This window comes from Lates calcarifer, linkage group LG23 (genome assembly GCF_001640805.2).
Source record: "Lates calcarifer isolate ASB-BC8 linkage group LG23, TLL_Latcal_v3, whole genome shotgun sequence".
Lineage (NCBI taxonomy): Eukaryota > Metazoa > Chordata > Actinopteri > Centropomidae > Lates > Lates calcarifer.
The window spans coordinates 13,591,601-13,618,148 of record NC_066855.1 but is presented as its reverse complement, the minus strand read 5'-3'; the positions used below and the strand labels follow the sequence as shown (position 1 = coordinate 13,618,148).

The 26,548-nt window shown below is 41.2% G+C and overlaps 1 protein-coding gene and 1 non-coding gene across 2 annotated transcripts; both read right to left on the bottom strand.

Moving 5' to 3' along the window:
- Window positions 1-2,044: 2,044 nt before the first annotated feature.
- Window positions 2,045-20,381, bottom strand: ppm1bb (protein phosphatase, Mg2+/Mn2+ dependent, 1Bb). The gene is given in 7 exon segments (XM_018675456.2): window positions 2,045-5,068; window positions 6,524-6,581; window positions 7,853-7,964; window positions 8,486-8,603; window positions 10,953-11,523; window positions 11,525-11,796; window positions 19,975-20,381. Coding segments are annotated over 6 exon segments (1,458 nt in total). The 5' UTR covers window positions 11,785-11,796; window positions 19,975-20,381; the 3' UTR covers window positions 2,045-4,729.
- A 5,146-nt stretch (window positions 20,382-25,527) lies between these two features.
- Window positions 25,528-25,621, bottom strand: trnai-uau (transfer RNA isoleucine (anticodon UAU)). The gene is made up of 2 exons: window positions 25,584-25,621; window positions 25,528-25,563 (listed from the first exon to the last, which is right to left on the bottom strand). It is a non-coding gene; the product is annotated as a tRNA-Ile (tRNA).
- Window positions 25,622-26,548: the final 927 nt, after the last annotated feature.

Here is a 26,548-nt window from a genome sequence, read left to right as displayed (position 1 = left end):
TCCATGAGTCCCAACTTGCACTCGGCTCATCGGTAAACTAAATGACCTCCCATTTCCCCATCATGATTATCATCGTCATCATCTTAATAGTATCGGCAAAGAAAGGGGGAAAAAAAAACAAAAAAAAAAAACAACCTCCAAATCATTTCCACTTCTCACTTCTCACAGGAGCCAATCAGAGCCCAGAGGTCCTTCGGGTTCAGTCAGTCTCAACCAATGGCTGTCCATCTGGGGATCAACTAGAAAACCACGTAGCTGTACATGTAGAACCAAAGTCCTCATGCAGTGCCCTGCAAAGGTGGCACATCACATACGTGCACAGGTGGAAGTGGGGTTTGGGGGGGGGGGTTTATGGGGTTGTTTTTCTGTGTGTGTGTGTGTGTGTGTGTGCATGTCTGTGTGTGTTAGAGAGAGAGAGAGAGAGAGAGAGAGAGAGAGAGAGAGAGAGAGAGAGAGAGAGAGAGAGAGAGAGTGTGTCTTTTAAGAGGGAAGAAGCAACAAGGGTGTTAGGCAATTATCAGACCCAGGAGCACAAAAGAGAGGAAAAAAAGAAAAAAAAAAAACGTCCAGGAGAAGAAGAACTACATACAAAGTCTTTATCCACTGTCTGTCTTCTCTTGGCCCTCCTCGAAAACACTCACAAACTTATCTCTTGTACATACAAACACACACACACATTATAGGTCCTCATGTCATTGTGAAGTCAGGTGTTCAATGTCAACATTCAAGAAAAGAAAAAAAAACACCTCAATGGTAAAAATCATCTCTACCATCACAATGCTTCAGTTCATAAAATCTTGACATGTCTGAAAAGTGATTCTGTTTTTCCTCCAGGTTTAAAGCAGTATATGCGTGTGTGTGTAGTTGTCGTCGTTTGTCGTCTTTGTCCCACTGCTGCAAACACACACACATGCACAACCAACTTACGCACACTCACGCACTCCAACACACACCACATGTCCTCTTATTTTTGTTTTTTTTTTTTTGTTTTTTTTGTTTTTTTTAGTGGAGAAAGACATGGCGCAATGGAGAGACACTCCTCCTCTGGGGGGTGGATGGCACCGGTCACCGGGAGGAGACAGGGGTCATTGCCACGGCTACCAGGGGTCCTCCAGCTCACCGGCACTCTGGGTGAGTAAAAAGGAGAAGAAATGAAGAGGTGTGTGTTAGCTTTTTTTTGTTGTTGTTGTTGTTGCTGCGTCTTCCGCTGCACACAGTAGTTAAGATACAGCTCCATTTGCCTTAATAACAGCAAATGTTGAACCTCGCTGCCCTCTTTTTATCTATTCACAATGAATGGATAGTGGTGAAAGACAAGTAAGATTCCCCTGCCCAGCCTGTGCGTCAACACAACCAGAACCCAGACCTCTGATGACTCACCTTGCGGAGAATCACGAGGCCAACTGTCAGGCTGAAAAACAGGGGAGAAATGAAGAGAATGGAGTCCCTATAAGTCTACGCAGCTTCCCTGACGCTCGTCGCATCCCAAGCTCAAGCAACGCAATGGCAGGTGTTTTATTTTGTCTGACGCATTTCAAACCTGAGAGCTGCCATTGTTTTAAAGGAGACGACAGATTAATATGTCTTCAAACCGCCTTGACGTGAAATTACAAGTCTAGGGTAAAGCTAAAAGCTAACAGAGGAGGGTGAGGAAAGTAAGGACTTATTTTCTGCTTCAGCTGTTCCCTGAAAACATCACAGCCTACACAGACACACATACAACACATCAAAATAGTCTAAGGACACTGAAAAATGCCTCTGAAAGTTTCAGGTGATGGTCTTGTATAAAATGCCACTGTATCATCTTGGGCTCCGTCAGGGGTTTTTGAGTTGAAATGAGTTGTATGTCACTTTATGTGACATACAACTCATTTCTGAATGGAGAAATATGACTTTTCCAACTTTTTGAATCCATCATCACAATCCTGGTTTCCACATTTGCAAGGTGACTCATTTGGTACGGGACAATAGGAGAGAGAGGAAACACAGCTGTTCAGCCAGTTTATACTGAGATATATTCTTCACACACTTGACACAAAAATCGTAGCATTATACCTCAAATCATTTTTATTTGTTCATTTGTAATTTTTAATTGTGTGGGACTGATTTAGCCCACGTAAACCCATACAAATGCATCTCAGACATACACAAACACGCATATACACACTCACACGCGCACACACCACACACACAGTGTTTAGCATAACCTCCCCTCCAATAGTTAAGTGCCTTAGATACTGTAAAAGATAAGTGCAGTACATGCATTACCAGAGTCATTGGGTACAGGGCATTATATAGACTCTCTCTACCTGCTTTCAAAGAGGAAGAATAAACACTGTAGCATCAGCAGTCTGTTTGAGTCAAACTTCCATAATGAGGTAGGAGTTTGAGATTGTGTCATTTTGAACGATGTCATAAACTGCGAGGAGTAAAATGTGCTGTATGCGGGCTTTAGTCAAGCTGTGGAACTCATAAAGCCACAGCTAATACCAGTATCTGGCAGTATGAGTTGTGGGAAATTTATATAAAACAGGTACATTAATACTTCAGCTATACTTTGAACTGAATACAGATACACAACCATCTCACATTAAACACATTCAATATGTCCATGTGTAATTGATTGTACAGGTGCTAAATAAATCAGGCGTTTAAGGCCTGGACTGGATATACTCAGCCATGCTACTGTAGCAGTGTGATTTTAGGTATGAAATATTGGTCAAGAGGTGCAGTGTGTTAAACTATTGTTGGATGGATTGATACGTTTTAAAATTTATAACAGCATGCCCAGAATACACATGAATGATGACATAGCATGCTAGCAGGTTAACATGATAAATGTTATCATATTAGCAAGCCAACAGGATAAACATTGCATACTGGATGTTAGCGTGCTAACAAGTTAAATACTAAATGTCAGCATGTTAACATTTAACATTTAGCATGTGTGCTTACATGCCAACTGTACGTATGTTTGACAAACAATGTGTTAGCTTGAGGGTGTCGTCAGGTCAAAGGTCATACTGTTATCTAAAGTAAGCAAGTTAATTGTTTACAGAGATCTTTTTATCTCAAACCTGTCAGGTACAGTTCTACACAGTTTGACTGAGCTTAACCTTCATCTGTCACAGCTGTGCTTTGTCAGAATGGCTGCACTTAGGGTTAGCTGTGTTTTGAGGTGAACGCTAACAGTTGCATGTAACCAGTACTGACAGCAGTTCAGCTAATTCAGCTGGTAACATGTCTAATAGCATCTTAAAAAAGGACCTAGAAGTGTGTGTTAGTTGGAGAGATTGTGTTTTTTTTTTTTTTCATTGGCCAGAAGGGGCAACACTGAGCTCATTCCACGCTTGAAAAATAAATTTTGCCAAGCAGCACAAAAGTAAGATTTATGCTATATCGCAAGTGTTTCCTCACTGTAATCTCCATGAAAAAGCAGTACACAGCCACTCCCCTGAGCCTTTCTATGGAAAACATCCAGGTCTGTCTCCCACGCCGACAAAAGCTGTGATGTGAGCTGCTGACAAACTGTACAAAGCCTTTTGATTGAATGAACTTTAACCTGGCAACACCATTTCCTCACTTGTGAAGTTCAAATTTTTTTTCTCGTGTGCAATGAATATTACAGCCTTAGAGGGTCACTAGCCTCAGTGCAGACTTTTAGTTTATTTGCATTTAAACTGTTAATTTTATGACCACTTTGGTTGCCTGGTACCACAACATGTTCTGCTTCCCTGAGTGTTACTGACATGTCTTTGTTCACCTGAATAACACCTGACAGAAACACATTTTACCCTCTGTGTGTGATAGTGAGGCAGTGTTTTAACAGTGGTGATGTGAAATTAGGGATATGTGGTGAGAGAATGATTTAAATGAAAACTGTCGCTTTAACTACACCCACGAACCCACCCACACAAGCATCCCTCTGTGGTTAAACTGCCCAGTGATTTGAACAAACCCAACATCGCTGAACATGCTGATAAATGGGCTAACACTCGAGTGTCATCAACTACCAAAATCACAAGGTTATGTAGTGATGATTGGTCTCTCAGACTCATGCAGACACACATACACACACATACATACATACATATGCACAAAAGAGTGTGTTCTGAGTCTGTAGATGGAGTTAAAGGCCTGGAGACACAGCTGCAGTTCAGAGTGTCTCCTCTCCTTTTCTTGGTCAGTTCGTCCACTGTAAGCAGGAGTGGGGGCGAGGCTGAGGGGGGCTGGGGATTCAGGGATATCAGCCAGAAGCCAACACTGGTAAATGTGGGTCATGGAGTGCAATGTTCATTTTATTTGCTTCATCAGCCACTTTTGCAATTGATTATAATTTGTTTTCATTCTTTGCTGTTGTAAACATGAGTCTGTGTGGTTAAGTAGTAAAAGTGGCTGGGGAAAGTTTGGAGAATCCAAGCCAAGGTGGTCAGAGGACAGGGGACACAAATCAGAAAAAGAAACAGTCCTCATTAGGTAGATGGTATTCATGTGGCTCGGAGACAGAACTTGAATAGACAGAGGGGCCATTTTTATTTCCAAAGAATTACTAAAATATTCATGAATGGCAATAGCAGCTGGGGTTGCAGACAATGAGAGAGCCGGAAACGGCCGATGTGTCCATTCAAGTTCTGTGATGAAGGAAAGAGGAGGAGAGGCCATAGCAGATCTGATTAGAGCTTTGGAGTTGGACAGATAGGTGGGTGGGTGGGTTATGCGGGTGGGGTGCTCAGTCAGAGGAGGAATCGGACACAGGGGCAGGCGCATCTTGGCTGGCCTCCGGCTCTGCAGTGGCAGGTGAGGGCGGGGGCGAGGGGGGAGAGGGAGGGGAGGCAGGCTGCTCCTGGATGTCGTCGTCACTGTCGCGGTCGCCGTCAGAGGTCCTCCTGCTCTCCCCGGCTCCCTCGGCAGCGCTCTCCCCTCGCACGTGGTAGGCGGCCAGGGACTCCTCCAGCACCGCGCGGTACTGCCCCCGGTGGTGGAGGCGGAACTGCCGCAGAGCCTCCAGCAGATGAGCCGCCGTACTGCCACCTCCCTCCTCACTCTCCTCCTCTCCCCCCGCACAGGCCTGAGGTGACACGCCAGGGGTCAGACTCTGCAGGCACGCTCCATGGTCAAACACACACAAACACACACATACATCTAACAAGCAGCGGCACAGTACTCACATCGTTGTCACACAAATATCTACCACACACTAGCGTGACAATGTCAGGGACATTCTTGCGGCAGTTGGACAGGCCCATGCAAGCGCTACCTCTGACCCTGTGACCAACAACCCTTTGTGATATTCGCTGTATGGTGTAACAGAAAGGAGGGGGTTGGTCAGCACCCACACAGCCCAGTGCAAAGAGCCTGCAAGTCAAGACTCCACTGACAGTAATATAACAAATACACTCATGTGCTGTTGTGCACGCACGCACGCACGCACGCACACCACGCACACACGCACACCACACGCACACACACACACACACAAAACTCCACCATCACTGGTAGTCGTTCTTCAGAATAATGACATCTGTAGCCTTGTGGCCTTCACAACTATTTCTTTAAGATGTGGAATCATGTTATTTTTATTTACTATTTCTTCTACTTCTATTTTAAGCATTTTATATAACACTGGAACTCGTCCCATGTCTTATAATTAAATTCAGTGTGCCAGTGTTTAGACTGAATTAAAAGAAAAAACAAATATAAGACTGAAAATAAGAAATAAGTAAAGGTAAATGACTTTTTAAGGATATTATTAGCTGCTTGGTGTGGGTCAATCAATAAACTTACAAAAAAAAAAAAAAAAAAACAGTGAACAAAGGCTTATCAAACATGTCCGTAATAACAGTAGTTGCCAGCATGTCTTTTTTTTGTGTTTCTCATGCCAGTGCTTGTACTTATGCACATATTTAAGGTATCAAAGTGTCTCATTTGGCTGCACTGTCAATGACACTGTCTATCACAGAAGTTAATTTGCTGTTTCTGACTCTGTGAGCTGCAGCTATTCAAAGTGTATCACCATTAAGAGCTGTATATTTAATATTCTCTTTTGAAAACTGTGTAAATGGTACACAAATGTTGGAATATTTTATTTATTCAACTGATTTACACTGCCTCCAATCATCACAGTCAGATGTTTTCAATCCAAGTTTGTGAAGCAGTAAGTACTATGAGACTACTTCTTTAAAGGGTTCATTGCTGAGGAGTTCAATAGGTCTTCAAGGTCTTGTTATATATTCTGTTTCAATGACAAACAGAAAATTGAAACTGACCGCACAGTCCTTTAGTGCTTTTCAACATGGAATGTAGTGAACCAAGTTTCACTAAGCTTGCTGAGGCTATTCTGTTCAGTCTGTCTTCCACCCTCTATCACACTTTCACCACATTCATTTTCTCTCACTCTAAGATATACACACTCACACACAAAAGAGTGTCCCTGACTGGGCTGGTGTGTGTTTATGAGGTCATGTTAAGGGGGCAGGGTGAAAGGTAGAAGAGGTGAGGGGAGTTTAGAGAGAGATCAACTCACCCCTTCCTCTTCTCTGTGAGGGTTCAGCTTGTTGTACACTGCTTCGATCACACTGCGTCTGCAAACACACAGAGAGACACACAGGTTGCTGCTTAGAGAAGGGAATAACTCCCGATTTAATATAAACAGGCAATGTTCATTCTCTGTAAATGCATATTGATTGAGATTATAATGGAACCAAGAAAGCAACTGAGTCAATACTTGAGTATCCGCTATTCATGCATAAAGAGACTACAGAATCTCTCGATTCACATGTACATTAGAGTGTTTTGTTGAGTGGTGCCTGCATGTTTTTAAGTTTTTCAGTGTTCATGTGTTTGAGCTGTTTTCCACTTCTTATTGGAGAGGGTAAAAATTGTTTGAGATACTGTCCACCAGCGAAAAGTGAGGCTACGTCTCAATAAATCAACCCCTCCTCCCCTCCAAGTAAAATGATTGAGATTGACAGGGCACTGAGTTCAGTGGGCTCAGCTGGACATGAACTGACTGATAACTGATGGCTTTCAAAATCAAATGTCATTTCAGATTATCACAACTAAGATGAAGCTTTTTTGTTTTTTAGTCTTCCAAATATTATTCTGTCTTAGCTCTGTGATAAAAGAAAACTGTTGATATATGTTAAAACTTTTAACATTTAATGTAAAATTATATAAAAGGCTTTTCGTAACCCTTATCTAAATTAACATTAGAAATAGGGTTACTTTTATAAAGGCTCTGATCCACGCCACTTTTTCTCAGTCCAATCTGGCAACACTGGAACCACGTTAGAATGTATGCAACTGTGTGTGCAACATATGTTGCAACTACCAATTATAACTACAATATTATCTTTTAATTTACTGATAATTTTATTGTATAATCATCTATAAAACATCGGAAAGAGTCCAAGGTGATGTCTTGAAATCGCTTTTTCTAGTCTGACCGAGAGTACCCAGACCCAAAGATATTCAGATTGATATCATTTAAGACAACAATAAGCAGGACATTCTCACATTTGATAAGCTGTAACCAGACCGTCTGGTGGTTTTTGCTTAAAAAGCAACTTAAATAATGAATCAGTTTTTTGTTGAGCTACCACTCCATTCAATCATCTAATTGTCTGCACTGTGAGTGTAGCAGCGCATTTATCTGCTATCAACTTAAAAAATAATCATATAAGCACCGTCTATGTAGTACATGAAACCACGATTTGTGTGTTCATCAGAATGTGACATCAAGTTTCTAAACCATAAGAAAAAAATGTATCAGCTATTGAAGTCTGATTCTATTTAACAGTATGTTTCAAGTGTATGACATGCAATTCAATGTTGTTCCTAGTTGTGTATTTACTTGCTGGCCAGGCCACCACCAGGTGGGAGGTTGGGGATGTTCTCTGTGGCAATGCTCCTCAGGACAGACACCAGGTCAGGGACTCCCGCCTCCCCGCAGTTTCCCAGCAGCTCTGCATGCAAACACAAAGAGGACAAGGGGTTTGTGAGAGGTTATGTTGTGCACAAGGTTATAAGTATATTATAAAGCACCACTTTTCTCTACAGAGGGTGAGAAATCACTCATAGTAGTAGAAAAATCAGATAGACCACTGCTTGCAGCACCACTGACTGTGTAGCAGACTGATTTCAAATATTTACACTACCCTAAAGAATGTTTATTTTGTCCTGGTTATGTACACAGAAACCAAGCACAGTATGTGGCCACTTGTTTCACTTAACCTTTTTAAAAAATCATTTTTGAAAAAGGCATCAAAAGACTGCAGATTCAACAGTATCTAACATAGTTCCACCCCAAGTTTCACATGCACAATATCAGATGTTATGGTTACTATGATTGGTGTTGCTGCAAAAACAATCTTATATATATAATTTTAGATTAATGTAGCTGTGCTCTATTGAACACCATGATAAATGCATACCGCCAGTCTATTATGTGTGTGTGTGTGTGTGTACATGTGTCAATTGTGCTGACCCTCAACACGGGTCTCCAGGTATTTATCCAACTCCTCTTCTTTCTTCACAGCCTCCTCTGAGATCTTGGGAGCTCCAGGTAAACACACCAACACCACACTCATATTGTCCCTGCTCCCCTGTGGAATCAAGACAGGCAGAGAAAGATAAAATGAAATGCATGTAGTACATAAGATATATTCTGTAACTGTTTATTGTACAGGGAAATCATTTACTAAACAACACAAATATGACTCTGACTGTATTACAACCTTAAAAATCACTGAAAACCTAGCAGTCATAATGGTTCAACAATTCCTGTAACGGCTTTTCATAGTCAAAGTTTTCCAGTGAGCAGGACTACAGATGGTGTCAACAGTGAGTGATAGTTGCGGGCAGGTTACCGTAGATTTTGAGTTTGTCAGAATGTCGTTTTTGACAATGTTAGCATCGTTTTTAACACGTTAGATGACGTTGACATTAGCTAAACTTAACTCTGTAGTTTCTGGTGTGTAGTAGCTCTGTGCATTTCAATTATTGTGCCTCACAATGTTCACACACATGGGTGATGCAATACAGTTTTGCCAAAGGTTTAATATTCTGTTAATCTACATTTGGCTGGTAAAACAATGCACGTCTCAAAACCAGCTTTGCTAACGTTTAATGAGAAAGGAAAGATATTCAACATATTTGTTAGACCTTAAAACACACTCAATCATTCTGGTTAATAACAATAACAATGTAAATTTAACTTGTGTTTGCTCAAAAGAAAACTGCCACGGGACACAGTTCTTTATACACACACACACACACACACACACACATATATATATAAATCGAAAAGTGACTTCAAGACAGAAGACAAGCTAACATGTGCATGTTCTCAAATGTCATACACTTCGTTTTCTCCAGTACAGAAAAACAAGTGGCAGTAATAAACCTTTCAACGTGTTGCTGTCATACACTTTCATCTTTTATACATCAACTTGCTGGAAGATATTCCCAACTTAATCTTTTACAACTGTTGCATCTTTTTAATCTTTTAGGGTTTCAACTCATGACTGTACATTGTCAATTCATTTATGGATTGATAGTTTGGGGTATTAGACCGCAGAAATGCCCCATCACATTTTCCTTGAGCCAGCAGTGCAAAAAAGTTAACTCAAAATTATGTAACACAAAGAGAAGCAGCAAATTCTTAGAGTGGAGAAGCTTGACTCAGTACAATAGTAGTACTGTAACAGTATCACAGTGTAATTAAAAAAAGGTAATTAATCGATTACTCGAACACTTGCCAACTGCTTCTCTGTTGATCAATTAATCCTTACAGCTTAAAAATCTCTTATTATAAACCTCCTACCACCTTTATTGAGCTTTCTCTCTTGCAGTATGTGTATTATAGAAACTGAATAACTCAACCTCTGGCTGGAAGCCACTGGCTAAACATTAGACAGCATATTAGTTGGCATTTATAGGATACACAGTTAACTACAGCCAAGAAAGAGCTCTTGGCCTTATCCAGTGGACAGTCACCTTGTCATTAGCTTGTAAAAGTCAGTGTGGTCAGAGTAACTTTCTGTAAGTGTTCAGTGTCACATACATCAGAAAAGGCAGAGGCAGTAGAGGAGATTTATGACAGCGTGTGGCTGTTACTTGAGATAATCCATCCAGTGAGGTTAAAATAACCAGGCTGCTGTGCACTTGTTGGTTGGTGGAGTACTTAATAGACAAAAAAATAAGTAATACACAGCAGGCAAAAGTCGAAGGTGTGGACTGGATGAGTTCAGCTAAGGCGAAGAGTGATTCTTGCTTCATCTAGGATCGATAGCAGAAAAAGCCAATGGACAGGGACTGATTTGAAAGCAGTAATGCATTATTTACCATCTGATTTATCTGATCTCCCACTGTGAGATGTTAAGTTCTATAACATTAGATCATTTTTCTTACATTGTGATGTAATTATCCATCATTTACTTTAGTATATTCTGTGAAAAACAGAGAGATATATATGCAACTTTTTTGTTGAAATTTATTTTCCCCCAGAATTAGAGGGGGGGATGTAGAACTGATGCAAACAATAGTAACCCCTGTTTACCAGCCACTTTATCACAAACTTAGTCAAAGCAAAGACATAAAAAGGATAACCAGGACAAACCAGGACAACCAGGCAAAGGGGTGTCCTTATCAAGTGTCTTCATTAATACTCAAACACATGCATGAATAAAGAAAATTTCTGAACGCATAAGTCAAGATTTACTTTACACATTCATTAGGATATTGTTAAAAACCGGCTTGAACCCTCTCATCTCTCAAATCCTCCACTACTACTTGCAACGTAACTCTGTCCAATACTCCATTAATATTGGATTTCAACTATTTATTTAATGTGTTAAATGTTTCATGTTCACGCTGACATGCTGAAAAGCAGGTTACTATGTATACACTTTCGCCTTCAATGTGTGAAAAAATGTGGGGAGGGAAAAGCTTACCTTATGCAGACAGGTGTCCACCACTGAGTTACAGACCTTCTCCAGATCGTCACACACCAGGAGTCGTGAGCGGACAAACTCACACAGCTCCTCGTTGGACATGACATCCCAGATTCCATCACACGCCAGCACCACAAACTCGTCTCCTTCGGCCGCTCGCTCCAACACACAAACCTCGGGCTCGGGGCTCACTAGCTGCTCCGTGGGGCCCTTACCATCCACACATTTGTAGTCGTAGTCCCCCAGGGCCCGGGACACAGCCAGGGAGCCGTTTACCCTCTGGATCATGACCGAGCCTCCAGCGTTCTGGATGCGCTCCTTTTCGCGGGGGTTGCAGGGCTTGTGGTCCTGGGTGGAGAAGCCCACCTTGCTGTCTCGACTCAGCACGGCCCGCGAGTCGCCGCAGTTAATGAAGTAGAGGTGGGTCGGGCTGAGCAACACGCACACTGCTGTTGATCCGCTGCGGTCCAGGCCCTGCCGCAGGTCAGTGAAGCTGCGCATGTACTCATCAATGTTCAGGAAGCCCGAGCGGATGCCGTCCTTCACACCCTCCACAGAGCCCGGCCCTGAACCGAAAGTCGGCCCCTCCTGACAAGATGTGTTCCAGCAGGTGACCGGAGCAGTAGTTGGCCACCCGGGAGCCTGCGTGGCCATCGTAGACAGCAAAGAAGGACCAATCGGTGAGTCCATGGGGGAGACCCACCACAGCTGTGTGGGCATCCTCCATCTCCACCCGCCAGCCCTGCATGGAGCTCAGGCCATAACGCAGCCCATTGCCCTCACCGTGGGCACTATGCTTCTCCGTCTTCGGCTTGTCCAGGAATGCACCCATTGCTGCCTATAGCTGGAGATTCATCAAGGAAAGAGAAGAAGGAAACATAGAAATGAAGCCATTACACCAGCAAGGACAGATAAGATCATTTGTCTTCAACTTTAAACTGTCCCTCTCAGTATCATACTCACAATTCTTTCAGAAAACAAATGAGGGATCCATACTAAAATTGTTGCTTATGTTACTATCAGTAAAGGTTACTATCAGTCACTATATCGTCATAGTATTCTGAAACTGCCCAGTATCGATATGGTATCAGCCTCAGAATCTGGTATCGGTCTATAATTAGATGTTTCAGACAAATGTGAGGGCAGCAAAACTGATTCCTTTTTGTAAGACCTCCAGTATATCAGAAGATTACATAATACTCCATTGTCTATAATAAAATTGGTCCTATAAAATTCCTCTGTAAATCATCAGCTTTTTGTGTCAGTGGTTCAGTAGGCTGCTTCATACTGTTATTATGGGGTGCTTTTAATTACTTAATGGATAGTGAGAGCCAGAGATCCTGACAACAAGACAAAGATAGCAGAGGAAGAACCACAGAGCTGAGGATTACGCAGCAGGTGTAAAGCTTCTTTGAGCACATAGAGCCTCTTTCACTCTGTACACACTGTAACTAATACTATTAGTTAACTTACTGACAGGGAATAGAGTATCATTACTGAATCAACAGGGTATGAAATTTTCACCTGCCAAAACTGGGACTGAAATCTGACTTGGGAGTGAAACTTGTCCATTCTTAAAACCATACATTCTCTCTGACCATGAGCTGATCATAATCATGGGCTTAATTATTGGGATTGCTGCAATCGAGCAGGCAGACAGCTTGGTCTGTTAATAGGTGAAGTGTCTTGGTTCGGGTACTAGTGAGACAATTACATCCAATGAGTCTAGTCTGAGCGATGGCCCATGAATTTCAAGGCTTTAGACGACCCTGTGTTTTAGTCAATCTGAACGCTGCCTTGGTCCCTTACAGACACAGTCAATTTGTAATAGCATGCGACGAAGCTGACGAGCTAATGGAGGTGGTCACCTCCTAATACAAAGAGTCAAAAAGGGAAGGGAAACCTTTCCAGAATGTTGAAAGGGACAAAAGTTTTGATAGTTGAAGGAAATGAGCAAAAAGTGTGATGAATCGCTTTGGAGTATTGAATCCAACTAGAAAATACCATTAAACATGAGGAAGTGGCTTTTGAAGGACCTCCAATGTGGAAATGTTTGGGAAATGTACATAGTAAGTCATTTGTATCACATTAGTATTGGCCCTCAAAAGTGGAGCTATAGCTGAAAAAGAAGTCTAAAATGTAAACTTATATTATATCTGATTCTACTAAATGAAAAGGCACTCAAAATTTTGTCATTTCGGTCTTTATTTCTGATGTTTTTGTTTGTAATCTACCAGCAAATGTACCTGAACACACCAGCTGCACCTCCTGCCCCTACCACTGGCCACAGTTTTCAAATGCTCAACACCATGTCTCTGACATTCTTGACCTGCACTATATTTTACCATCACACCGATCAATTCTGACCTAAATGTCAGCAATCGCTGCAGCATGGAGCTCCTTACAGAACGCATTGCTTGGTTGGCATCATAGCACTCATGAGATTTTGAAATCAATAAAAAGCGATAAAATTTGAAAGCGCCCTGAGCGCGTCTTTTTTCAACATATTGATTTCTCGCTCTACATTACCTCCCACATGAGCGCACACACGGCATGACAGGCGTGTGCCCAAAAAAGGCTGGTACATGCATGGAGTGACTACAGCTGGTTTTCATGTGTGTGTGTTTGTGTCTACTCTGCGCATGTGTGCAGTGTCATAGTCTATGTGCGAGAAAAAGGCGCTCTATAAATACGCCAGGCCGGTTTAGATTTCATGTCCAGGGTGGGGCAGTGGGCCACGCCATTCACATTTCTACTGCTTTCCTGCTATACAACTTTATCAACAGAATTACGTCTATCAGGCTCTCACCTCTACCACCAGCTACTGAGATTCAAAAGTAGCCAATAGGTTCATGTATGGCATGTAAAAGTGTTCACGTGTGTGTGTGAGAGAAAGAGAAATCTGTTATGTTCACCAGCAGTGATTCTCTCTAAAAATAAAACAAACACACAGTCATTGCCTAGCAACCACCCACCCTGCAGTGCAAACATCCAGGCTAAGCTTCATTCAACGACATCCCCCTCTCCCTGTCTCTCTCTCACTTGCTCTAAAAGACACAGACACAGACACACACACACACACACACACACACACAGACACAGACACACATACAGCCGCTTGGTGGAGAGAGGAAAGGGGAGTTGCATCATCCATCCATTAAAGCAGTCGCAGCAGCAGCAAGACCCTGAAAGGAGACATGCAGACTGCGAGAACACATGCAGATACTATGAGATTTCTCTGGCTGACAACGCTACAATACACCACTGGCAAGAACACACACGCATGTACGCGCATGTGCACACAAGGAAAAGCCCAGAAAACATCTCCATTGAGACATCACACTGAAACCAGGAACTCACAACCACTTAACCCCCTAAAAACTGCTGTCATGCGTGCTATAACCACAGGTCAAAACCAACACCCCCTGATGCTAAGACGCATGTCTGCCAAAAACCACTGGCTACGAAGAGGGAAGTGGAAGGTCGGGGATTACATAATGCTGCAGAGAGCCTGAGTGCTACTCTGAAAGCAGGCGTACTCATACAAAACAGTTACTGCGACTCCTGGAAGCAAGTTTAACACACAGCTTCCAGCACTATCCAAGCGTACACATCAATATGTTGCAAATCACTGGGATTGTAGGTTTATGTTTAACTTCCCTGTCAAAGTGATAACTGGAGATACAGCAGCTTGGTGATTACTTGATAGTCTGAGAGTCAGAGTGTCTTAGGCAATTGTTTGTAACTTCTCAAAGATTGTTTAAGACCTTCTATTTAGGTAATACAATTGAAATATTTCAGGCTTTTTCCAGAAACTTCCAGACCTCAGAGTTGCCACTAACACCTCAAATTTTGCTGAGGGTTACAAATTGGATTAGTGATGCTTTCAGAAATTACTGTTTCCCCAGCTGGATAAACAACTGAGCCAATAAGAGCCTTTACAGGAGGCACTAAAGTGAGCACCAATACCAAGCTGCCAGATGAGGACATCTTAACAAAAGTTTTGCACAACCATTTCTCATGCATTATCAGCAGATAAGACTTAGCCAGGTTAATTAGCCTGCTTGCAACTGTTAGCCAAGCCAGCCTTGCCAGCACTCCACTACTACAGTAAAGGCAGCAGAAATCAGATCGCCAAATTCATCTATAATGTCAAAGCAGCTGACACATCAGTCACTAGTGAGTTGTTAAGGTAAAACTGAGTCCTTCATCCACAGAGAAAGGCAAACAACAAGGCCATGTCGACTGAATAATGGAGTGGTAATCAAATGGTCACTCAGTCTGAATACCAGACTAGCAAAAAATGTAAATAGAGTTAATGGACTTTAATGGACACAATGATCTAAACCTCTTCATGAGTCTCGGATCTGATGATGTAGCTGAACTTGCATCTCAGCTCCAGATTAGACAGTCTTGACTCATGCAGACCAAATGAATGAAGCAATCAGTTAGTTCATGTCAGCTTGTTAGCTCAAAATTGTTAAAAATTTATCACCAAGATGTTTCCCTGAAGACAACCAACAAAGCAGTAGATCAGCAAAAAGAGGTTCTATTCATGAGTTACATAGCTGTTTCAACATTTCAACTCAACATATCCTTGCAAACAATGTACCAGGTTAATTTAAGATCCCGTAGCATTTTCCCTGCAAAAGCCAGTGATTATCAAATTACCCAGGTAGCTTACAAGAATAATCACTTCCTTAAGGAAAACCTGATAAATACAACATGGTCACATGATATTTTCTCATATTTTCGGGGAGTGAAGTGCCACCTGAATGCACCATTAGCCAAATCCAGCCAGAGTGGATTGTGGGATAGTGAGTGAGGACTGCAGAGGATACACTGGATCATATTTCACAGCCGCATTTGGAGAAGTCTCTGGGATGAGGCAGCCCCGTCGAACGGTTATGACGTATTCAGTCTTGAAATACAGACTCTGAAGCAGGCAACCCTGAATTGGGACACAGCTTATGTTGTGTAATTGGTCCCCTGAGTAACAGTAATGACTTGTAAAGCCACACCTTCCCTATTATATCTGTTCTTGCATATTTAAATCTGTCTTATGTTAGCCAACACTCTTATCAAAGGCTCCTACTCAACTTATTTTTAACCTTTACTATACTCCAACACTCACCTTTCCTCCCTTTTTACATTACTTTTATTACACACAGAGCAAAGGTGCACAGATCCAACATGCAGCACTTCACTTCTACATTTTATTGACCTTCCATTTCTTCATCTCCCCTTTGTGCTGCAGAGTGCTTCCAATGTCGGCCATACAACTCCTGAATCATACCACTCAACGAGAATCACAGTGCATTTCACAGTGACAAAACCATCAAGGTGCACAATAAAGAGACCAACAACCAACAGTCCACACAACAACACCATATAAGCTAATGAGAGTCCAAGTTGGTTCCACATGAAGGCAATCTGCAACTAAGGATTATTTTCAATAACAATATGTATGTTGTTACCTTTTTGATTAACTGCTCATTCATTTAATCTAAAAAAGTGATAAGTGGCCATTAAAAATGTCAGATTCTAAGTTCACATCTTCTCATGTCTTGTTTTGCCTGACAAAACCAAAAGATATCCAACTGAAGATGATATAAAACACAGAAAAGTGGCAACAGTTCATATAAGAGAAGCTGGAACAAGGAATAGTTGCCATTTTTGTTTGACTGAACAACTGTTATAATTACTTGATTTATCAAAAGTGTTGCAGATTCATTTTCGGTCATATCAACTAACTGATAAACTGACTAATAGTTGCAGCTCTAGATGCAATCCAACACAGTGTGGAAAAAGATCTCCTTCCCTCATGAGTGACTTAGGGTACTTAAGATACTACCAAGAAAAAAAGTGTAAATACTGTAACATAAAAATTATGTGAGCTCATGGGCTGTGTTTGTCGAACAGATATTATCTCTGGCTATGAGATGTGAGGCCATGGCCAAGAGTGTGTGGATTCTACTTTATTCAGTCTGTCCCTGCCAGGTAGCTAACACTGGCTAACAGCTGTCTGCAGATATCAGGCTGATGTCTTGTCAACACAAACCGTGCAAATGACTTAATGAGCAGACCTTCAGTTTCTGTCCAGTCTGTGTTCAAAGTGACACTGGATGTCTGAATTTAGATGAAGCATTTGCTACCAACAGTCCAAGTGTAGCTTTGAATGATAGCATTAAGAAATACACACTCCCAAGATAAATTCTGAGAAGCACTTTATGCAAAATTGGTATTTATCCGAATTGAATTGAAATGAATGGCTTCTGGATGAGCCCAACAGCTTGTATTCCAAGGATATTTCATGAATTAAATAAGCACAAAACACATCTGTTTGGCTCCGTGGTAAATGTTACTCAGTTGCCTACATGTTAATGATATGTACTTCTTGCTCTAAGTGAATAATCTAGGTTAAGCAAACCTAACTGCAGTTAAACTGATTTACTCCACTGAAAACTGAAACAGGCTTGTTACAGAGAACATTTTCTAACCAGTGCAAATTCTTTCTTACTATGGAGGACCAGTGTGGGCTCCTATAGAAACATTTTTTAAAAGCACCTTGTGACGCCTACAGATCCATCAGTACACAACCAAGGCCTTTTTCAAACCCGTCAAACTCTAAAACAAGCTTGATGACTGTCTCAATCTCACACTGACAGTGTGTTTCATCTGCTCCTAAGTCTTTACACAGTGACTGCTGACTCAGATAAGATAATCAGATGTTGAACTCCTCCCGTATCTGGCATGCAGGGCACCAGCTCAACACTTAGTGATGTCATATACTGGTCACCTGTGTACCTTATCACAATTTGATATACTGGAGAAGGTGAGCAGCGTGGCTGCCAGACTAAATTTCAACACTGCACAATACAAAATTGATGATGAAATATGAATTACTTACAAGCCCGAGCATAGATGACAAATCTCCCCAATATAACAATTTAGAATGGCTTAATGATCTAAGATCATTAATAATCCAAAACTTAACTAAACAAAGAGTAATAAAAGGGAGACAGCAATATTTGGTATGCTCACACACATGGCCCTCTTCACATGACAAGGCAAGAGCATCACTTTAAATGTAAAATCTCAGCAAACATTTTCTCTGCCATGGAATCAGGAGACAAGCATGGGGTTGGAGGAGTACTCTTTGCATTGCTGGTGGGGTGTCTGCTCAGTAATAAGGAAAATCAGAGCAGAACTTGTCATTTTGACATTGTAGGAGAGACTCCTGTTTGGACAGAGTAAACCCAGGAACAAGCCCTGGTGTATGACTTCACTCCTATTGCAATACTGGGTAAAAACTACTAGGGATGATTAAGAAGTTTGATTACTGACTGAGTTGTTGAGTCACATATGATACTTAAAAAACCGATAACTCACAATTTTCACACTAACACTTATACTTTGTATAGCAGGAGCGTACGGTAACAGCAAGCACCTAGCTGTTGGCTGCTTTCAAAATAATACTATACATCAACAAAAGCTGATACAAACCCAAATTCAATGGCCATTTTTATCATTACATTAGCAATAAATTTTTCTAAAATAATCCCTAGATTATGGTTGATCACCTGCACTCATATAGACCAACAGTATACTACTGTATATTTATAGCAAAGCTAGGTGTTATCAGCCAAGCCCATGTTTATGGTCATGACGAACCCTATACACTTTACACACCTGCCCTGTGCCTGTGGACAACTGGAATATATGCAATATATTTTAAAAAAAACAATATTACAAAGAAATAAACACACATAGCATCTGACTTTGCCGTGACATCAATCAACCAAGGCATGAAGCACAAGCTTAAAACTGTACAACTACTACAGTACACAAAATGGTACCGTGCAAAACAATACATAAAGTTTAAAATAAAACAATTGTGGCTTATCATTTGTGTAAGTTTGAGTTAAAATATTTCGTTATCAGTGTTCATTTCATGTATAATTAAGTTTTCCAGCTAAGCAATACCTTCTGATCCTCACCAAAGAAATATATCATGCTTGAAATAGTTATATACATAGGTAAATCAGTAAAAATGAAATATTTTAGCTAAAAATAAGATCATGAGAATTGGTGAAGTGTTGGGAGGAGCATTGCTGTTGCCGCAGTGAAACATGACTTCTAATAAAGACCTTAACAGCTTGTGACTAACATTAAGTGTTATCTGCTTAGACTACATTTCATGTGTACTGACTGACTTCAACAAAGATACTAGACGTAAAAATGGGCCCTTGCGGTTATAATTACCCTCTATGGTCGCTGCATACACAACACGACATAGAGCACGGGAGATAACCAACTGGCACTGCATGCAGTTTGACTCATATTGACGATTAACTCTGCACATTAATACGGAGACATGGCTACTTGCTGAAATTAATGGGAACTGTAGCACTTAGAGGCTGTGTAACTATTTGTATATAATATTATATCGTTAGAAATATCATGAGATTGTCAAGAAAACCACTGACACTCATATGACAAAGTCCGCTAAGCTGTCATTAGCTAGTTATAGCTGGTGCAGCTTACACCATGCTAGATTAGCTCGCTTGGGACCAGGCTAAGTACTGAATACCAACGTGTCGTCTGACTGTTAACATTGGTGTTACTCTAATGTGCTTCATTCAGAACTGGCTCGCTAACGTTGGCGGTAGCAGAGTTACTTTGAAACTTCAGATGAAGGGTCAGGTCTTATTCTGGCAATGGTCTGTTTGTGCCCTAACGTTATTGCACAACACAGTTTATGCTGCATGAATCGACTGACTGTTTTTAGAAATGCGTTTCTGTGTTAAATACCAATCCACTGACCACATGCTGAACTCCAGTCCTCTTAACACTGGTCCCTCCACGGAAAGGCCTAGTTTGCTAGTGTGTTGATACGAGCTAACGTTAGCTGGCGTGCTAATGTTAACTTAACAGTTAGCTGTCGCTGGAGCCAGCGCAATTCCCCGGGTTGTCAAACTCTAGCTAATGACGTTAGCGCACATACTAGCATGCTACTTACGTTTTCCTGCTGCTGTGCGAATGTAGATCCAATCTTGATTATCTGCCGGATTCTGCTTTTGTGTGAAGATATGTCGTTAACCTAGCTATGTACTGAGCTAACGTTAGCCGGCTAGCTATGTTATGTTTCCTTATTTGACAAAAATAATCGAGATTGGCCTCAGATGAGCGGCGATAATTCCTTTCTCGGTGGTTCCCTGCTTGGACAGCGTTGATTTTTACGCATGTTTGACGCCAGTTCTGTCTCTCACATTAACTGAAGACAATTCCGATCGTTCCAAAACAAATATGGACACTGAGAATTGGTTAAATTATACAACACTGACAAATCTAGCACTTTCTTCCATTGAAAGGCCAGAGCTATCCTTCGACTTTGGGTGCTGAACAAGAGGAGGTGTTATTTTTGGCATATGCTCGCTGATTGGTTACAATGTCTAGGCGAAACGTCGGCTAATTGGCTACTTCTTATGTCAATTAGCTCTGCCCCTGTCCAAAACTACATTTTCATTGGTCTATAACCGAAGTTCTGTGATGTGCTGTATCTGTAGGATACACTTATAACTGTTACTAGTAGTCGCCGAACCTACTCTGCGTAGGCGGAGTCTGTTTTGAATTTAAAAATGTTAAACGCCGTGGTGGAAGTCCTTTGAGCCTAACATGACGGTCAAGACCTAAAATATAACTTAAACCAGTGTTGGCACAGTTGAGTGCGATATATATCATTGTCCTCAGTCTCCTTGGAAGTTGCCACAAACGACCCGAGTGCCCTGGAGTAAATAACAAGCGCAACCCAATTCGAGTACAGCAGGGCTGCTAAAAGGGGTTCCAGTGGGCGTCTCTAGCAGACTCAGGATAAGCTTTATTCACAAAGTATGTTTGTGAATTTGACTCCGGTTTCTGGAGGCTCTTAATGCGCTTACACAATACACAGAAGCAACAACATTGCCACTCATAAAAAACAAGCTGAATTAAGATGAATAAAAGTAAACATAGAACTATTATGTACAAGCTACTGGGTGGCAAATAATAAAGATTTTAAAATGTTCAATTAATTGTGCCCTTGCTTGAACTTTAAAATCATGTTTGGTGATAACTGCCAACTTTTTAGGTGTAGCCTATATGTTATTGATTGTATCACATATTCAATCTTGTTTATGAGTCAAATCTAAAAACTAGATAACATCTAAAAATATGCATCTCTAACCCTCTTTGACCTGCACTTTGATTGATGGGTTAATGACTTGAAACATAATCACTTGCTGCTCTCTTGACTATACTGTACAAAAATGTTGTCTTTATTATATAATGTTTTTACTCCTTATCTTGTCTTCAGCATGCAGTTACACCTTGTCTGAGACAATCTGACACTTGGACATTGACCACTGCATTATTGTACAGCACATGGTCTTATTTCCTGCATACATCAAAAGAAATTACACAGTTATCTCTTCACAGCTTGCACCTATAGGAATGAGACTGGAGATGGCAATTATTACTCCCACTCTCTTCTATACTAACTGCCAAAGGATTCAGATACATTTACTGTGCTGCTGTTGGATCCTGTTTCAAAAGGAACTCAAGCACTCAGTTCAATGCAGAATCTAGTCAGGTGGAAAGCCAATAGAGCAAATGGGAACTTGAAGTTTAATCAAGCTTACAAAACATATGTGCAATAAACACAAACTAATGTTGTGCCCAAGGTCACATGAAAACGGTGAGGAACTTCCCCCAGTGCCAGAGAATTATTAAAAAACTGCACACTGCACTTGAACAGAGAGTGGGGGGAACTGGGGGTTAACAGGAGGTCAACTGCTCATCGGGACTGCCAGGAACAAAACTCTGTGATCTTCATGTTGCAGTCGGGACACAGTCATTCATAAATACAATAAAATGAGTTCTCCTTTATTTTCTTCCTTGGCCTGATACAGCAGACTTTCAATACAGACGTTTTCATGAAAATGAAAGATGTAAAACTCCAAAATAGGTCAAAGATCAGCAGTAGGTCAGGTGGTTCCTCACATGACATGAGTAATAAGTAACATGTTGTACATGAGCTCTGCCTTGTCTCACAGTGAGAGACACGACTCTCACTGAGAACAGCAACTTCAAAAATTGTTAGAGTACAGCCATGAATGGACCTGAGCTGTTTGACACAGTTGCTCGGTCAGCCATGTTTTGTTGTTTAATGATTATTAAGTCTTAATTTACCCAAAATTCAAATTAGTCCTGTAAGAACTAGACAGTTTGGTGCAACAGATGATTTAGATGTCTAGGTCTGATGATTAGTTTGATCCAACACATTGTCAAAATGTCTCATAGCAAAACCAGCCCCAGGTGTTTGGAGATCTGAAAGTAAGGCAGGGTTTAACCTTTGTCCTCAGCTCTCATTGTTCATTCTTCACAAAACTGTACTGCACAATTGAATACAGCACCATATCTCAGAGGAGTGCCTGTCTCCATCTGTATGAGTCACTGCATTGAGACAACAGTGCTGCACAGAAGACACAGCTCTCATAGAGAAAGATCGGGGAGGCAGTGTGATGCTGCCAGGAGGAAGCTACAATGACAATCTTTTTCACCTCACCTTCAAATGTGGCCTCTCAGAACAAGTATTGGCACTTTAGCCTTTTAATACAATAAAGCAGGTGTGTTTGGAGCACACTGAGACCTTCACATTCAAAGGCAGGATGAAAAGCTAAGGGGGGAGACACGTTATCATTTAAACATAGAGATAACATTCCTGAAAAACTCGTGAGAGAGAAGCTCAGACCCTGGCTCCTCTGTCACTTGAGTGTATCTAAAAGAGGTAAGTGAGTAAATTAGGATGGTTTCAATTTGTCTGTCAAATGCAGCCCCCCTAATTTTAATCAAGTATAGTGGTGCCTTTACTGTGTAGTATAAGGGCTTCTTTAAACAAAAAAATGTGGTAAAGAGATTATGCACATGAAAATTAAATACGAGGACTTCAATGTTGGCTGGTTTTTGAGAAGCTTGGAACAATTCTTGGTCTATCAGATTATAAAGAAAGATTTGTATGACAAAGACATGCAAAGAAATAAAATGTAGGCTGGAGTGAATAGACCTCGGGTGGGGGAGATTAAAGCATAAAGTATAGTATAAGTGCATGTATGAAGATGTTTAGTTAGATAGTGTATCAGTGAATCCACGTGTGTGTGTGTGTGTGATGGCAGGATGGGGAAAGCAGGGCTTATCCGTTGTCATTTTGTGTTTTTCCCTCAGGATTAGACTTGTGTCTTATTAATGAAAAACTCATCAGATAACAGAACATCTCCCCAAGGAACCAAGCAGGGTTATGAGACACAGGTCAGATTAAGACGCTGTTTAAATACTAGTGTGTGTGTGTGTGTGTGTGTGTGTGTGTGTGTGTGTGTGTGTGAGGATGTTACAGAAGGATGTAGAGTGTGAGTGAGCACAAGAGCGGCAGCAGAGCGGTATTTAATTTTCCAAGATGAGGGATTATCACTGGCAGAATTTGATCATTCTGCTCTGATCTCAGGATGTTCAATCACAGCTTATCCCAAATATTAAACTCCCTGTCTTTTGTCCCCTCTCCCCTCAATCCCTCACACACACACACACACACACACACACACACACGTTTCCACACATACAGATGCCTGCGCCGAGCTTCTCATTGAGGAAAGTGGCCCGCTGAGCCCTACTGTCAGGGTGGTGTGTGTGATTGTTCAGCCACCTGGTCACCTCAAGGGATGGGTAAAGAGGGGGGTGGGGGGTGGGAGTTGGGGGTGGGGGGTGGGGGGGTGTCCTCTGGTGCAGTGAAGTTAGGCTTTAGCGTCTTATGGAGGCAGCTGAGGAGAGTAAATTAAAAAACTGTTACATCTAATCCGGAGCACCAAGAACAAGTGGCACACGCTCCAAAATCTGATCCCTCATGTTTACATGGATCTGGATGAGCTTAAACACACACACACACACACACACACACACACTACAACATTCCCTCTCAAGTGACATACGCACATATTCCCTGCTGCTAAATACTCTGTGATTGTGTCTGTGGCCGGATGGAGGGAGGGAGGGAGGGATGGGGGCGTTGACGGGGGGACAAGGCCCTGATCTGCACTCTCATTTTCAGCCTGGAGATCTGCACCCGGGACATCTGGGTCACATCATTACTGCAATCTTCTGCTTGTTCATTCCCAGCTTTACAGGGCTTAGGAGTGACCGACCTGCACACAAATGCTCACACAAAACACACACACATGTACAAGGATACAGACACATACAGCATGTAACAGTCATGAACAGCAAAATAAATCACATTTGAAAAGGATTAAAATGACATTTAGGGTCTTCAGTGACACAGGTGTTAAGATACAGTGAGGAAACTGAGCAGTTTGTGCAGGCAGTTTAATTATGTGTATATGATGAAGTTTCTCTGAATAGCTACATTTAAAATGTTGTGAAACTGATTTCTAAATATAAATGATGATAAGAGTGACCAGAGACTAGTTAGAAACTGCCCCACAGCCATCACCTGTCAAAAATTCTCTGGAGGAAGTTGCAAATGCATGTTTGGTGTAGTCATACCGCCCTCTAGTGGCGAAAATCTGGTCTTACAACAGAGGGATTGTTCCACCCAGTGACAGACAGTGGGCGCTGCTAAACAACAAAGGAAGGAGGAAGGGGGGGTTAAAGTTGTCAACTGACAAAGTTTAAATTGCCATTTTTTTAAACATTAAAATAAAAAATAAAACATTTCCGAAAATGAATTTAATAAAGTCAAAGTAAGTTGCAAAATAAGGCAGAGCGCAGACAACTCACAACAGTAAAAATGGTGATAAATTTAAAACAAGGAAGGAAGTAAAAATAATTAGTTAAAACAGAATAACAGCAACAGTTAAAATAAAAAACAGTAAGAATTAATATATGACAGCAAATATCACATTCATGCATTTTTAAACATTAAGCACTTGTAAATCACCTTGTATTTAAAAAGACCTACAAAAATAAAGTCACCTTGCCTTGCCTTTTGTTTGTGCAGAGATCCTGTTATTATTAACTGTACAAAAAGAACAAAATAAAGGAAGTATATATATCTCTGTATATGCAAAACCAAAGGCCAGTGTTTCTCCTCATGAAATATTCAACATCATTCCAATATATTTTGATCTGTGTTTGCAATGAAAAATGTCTCTCTATAGCATACTCCAGAAAAGACAAAAGAATTTGCTCAACAATGACATTTAACCCCCTTGTGTTTCACTGGATATTTTAGAATTAGAGTCCTAAAACCCATCTCTCTCATTGACACAATCACGGTTTAATGTTGTAAAACAAATTATGCACAAACCCTCAGTTTATTAATGACAAAAACAGGTGATTACAGGAAGTAAGAAGAAGAAGCCAGTTTGCTTGATGTGTATTTTTAGAATTGTACCTGAGTATATCACATCCGTTGCGGAGGGGATTACTGTGTGACGTCGTAGCAGCGCAACACACGAGCTCGCCTTTCTTTCGGCTCGTGAGGATTTACCTGTCAGTCACCAGGTAAGGGTTCATCTAAAAACTCTGCTCCAGGTGAGGCTCGAACTCACAACCTCGGCATTGCTTTGCTGAATACTGTCATATAAGTACCGCGCGCTAACCGATTGCGCCACTGGAGCTTCGGCTATTACCGGCCAGGAGATCGGTTTAAGAAAAACACAGAAGATTATGTAAACTAATTATCTTTTCTTTTGATTGATTTCTGTTTTCAGTCAGTGTAACGATTGAAATATTGGGAGTCTGGATGGGAACTGGTGGTCGCACAAACTCCTGCAGACAACAGCTTACACAGCCGACCTTTGTGCTGCGTTCAAGTACCTCTCACATAGCTCCGATTTCCAAGATAATTAGCAGTATTATTTACGACTTTTATGTGATTTAGATTTCCTGTTTTAAAAAATGAAATTTATTTTTAATGGCTTACTGGGGCACCTCACAACTAAGAAGGAAAACAAGAACGACTAAAACTCACCCAGTGTTACGTAACACTGACATATTGTTTGAACGCTTCCCTGTTTTAATTTCTGTTTTTTCTGACGGCAAGTGAAGGCAGCAGATTTCTACAGGTGCTGCTGTGCTCTGACTGTGCTAAACTGATAAACTCAGTATACGCTATAGGGGCAAAAGAATATGGACACTCCTATTGGGTTATTAATGGATGATATGTTATGATGATTTGGATCAGGCCTCATAGTTGCAGCAGAAGTGTTTATCAATGTATTTGTTAACCCTGTGGGTAAACGTACAACCCCACTCAGCACCTTTGGAATAAACTGGAGTGTGGACTCTTGTGGACTAAATGGAAACAAATCCCTGCTACCATGCTCCACAATCTCTTGGAGAACTGTAAGAGTGAATGCTGTTATACAATTGATTCAAAAAAAAACACTTGTGTTTGAGGTGTCCACATACTTTTGGCCGCTATTGCGTGCATGCTGCAGCTTTTGCTAACCTCCTGAGGTCCCACATGGTTATAGCTGAAAGACAGATCCAATTACAACATGTCACCTCAGGTTCAATCTAAATATTGTCATTCACGCTCTCCT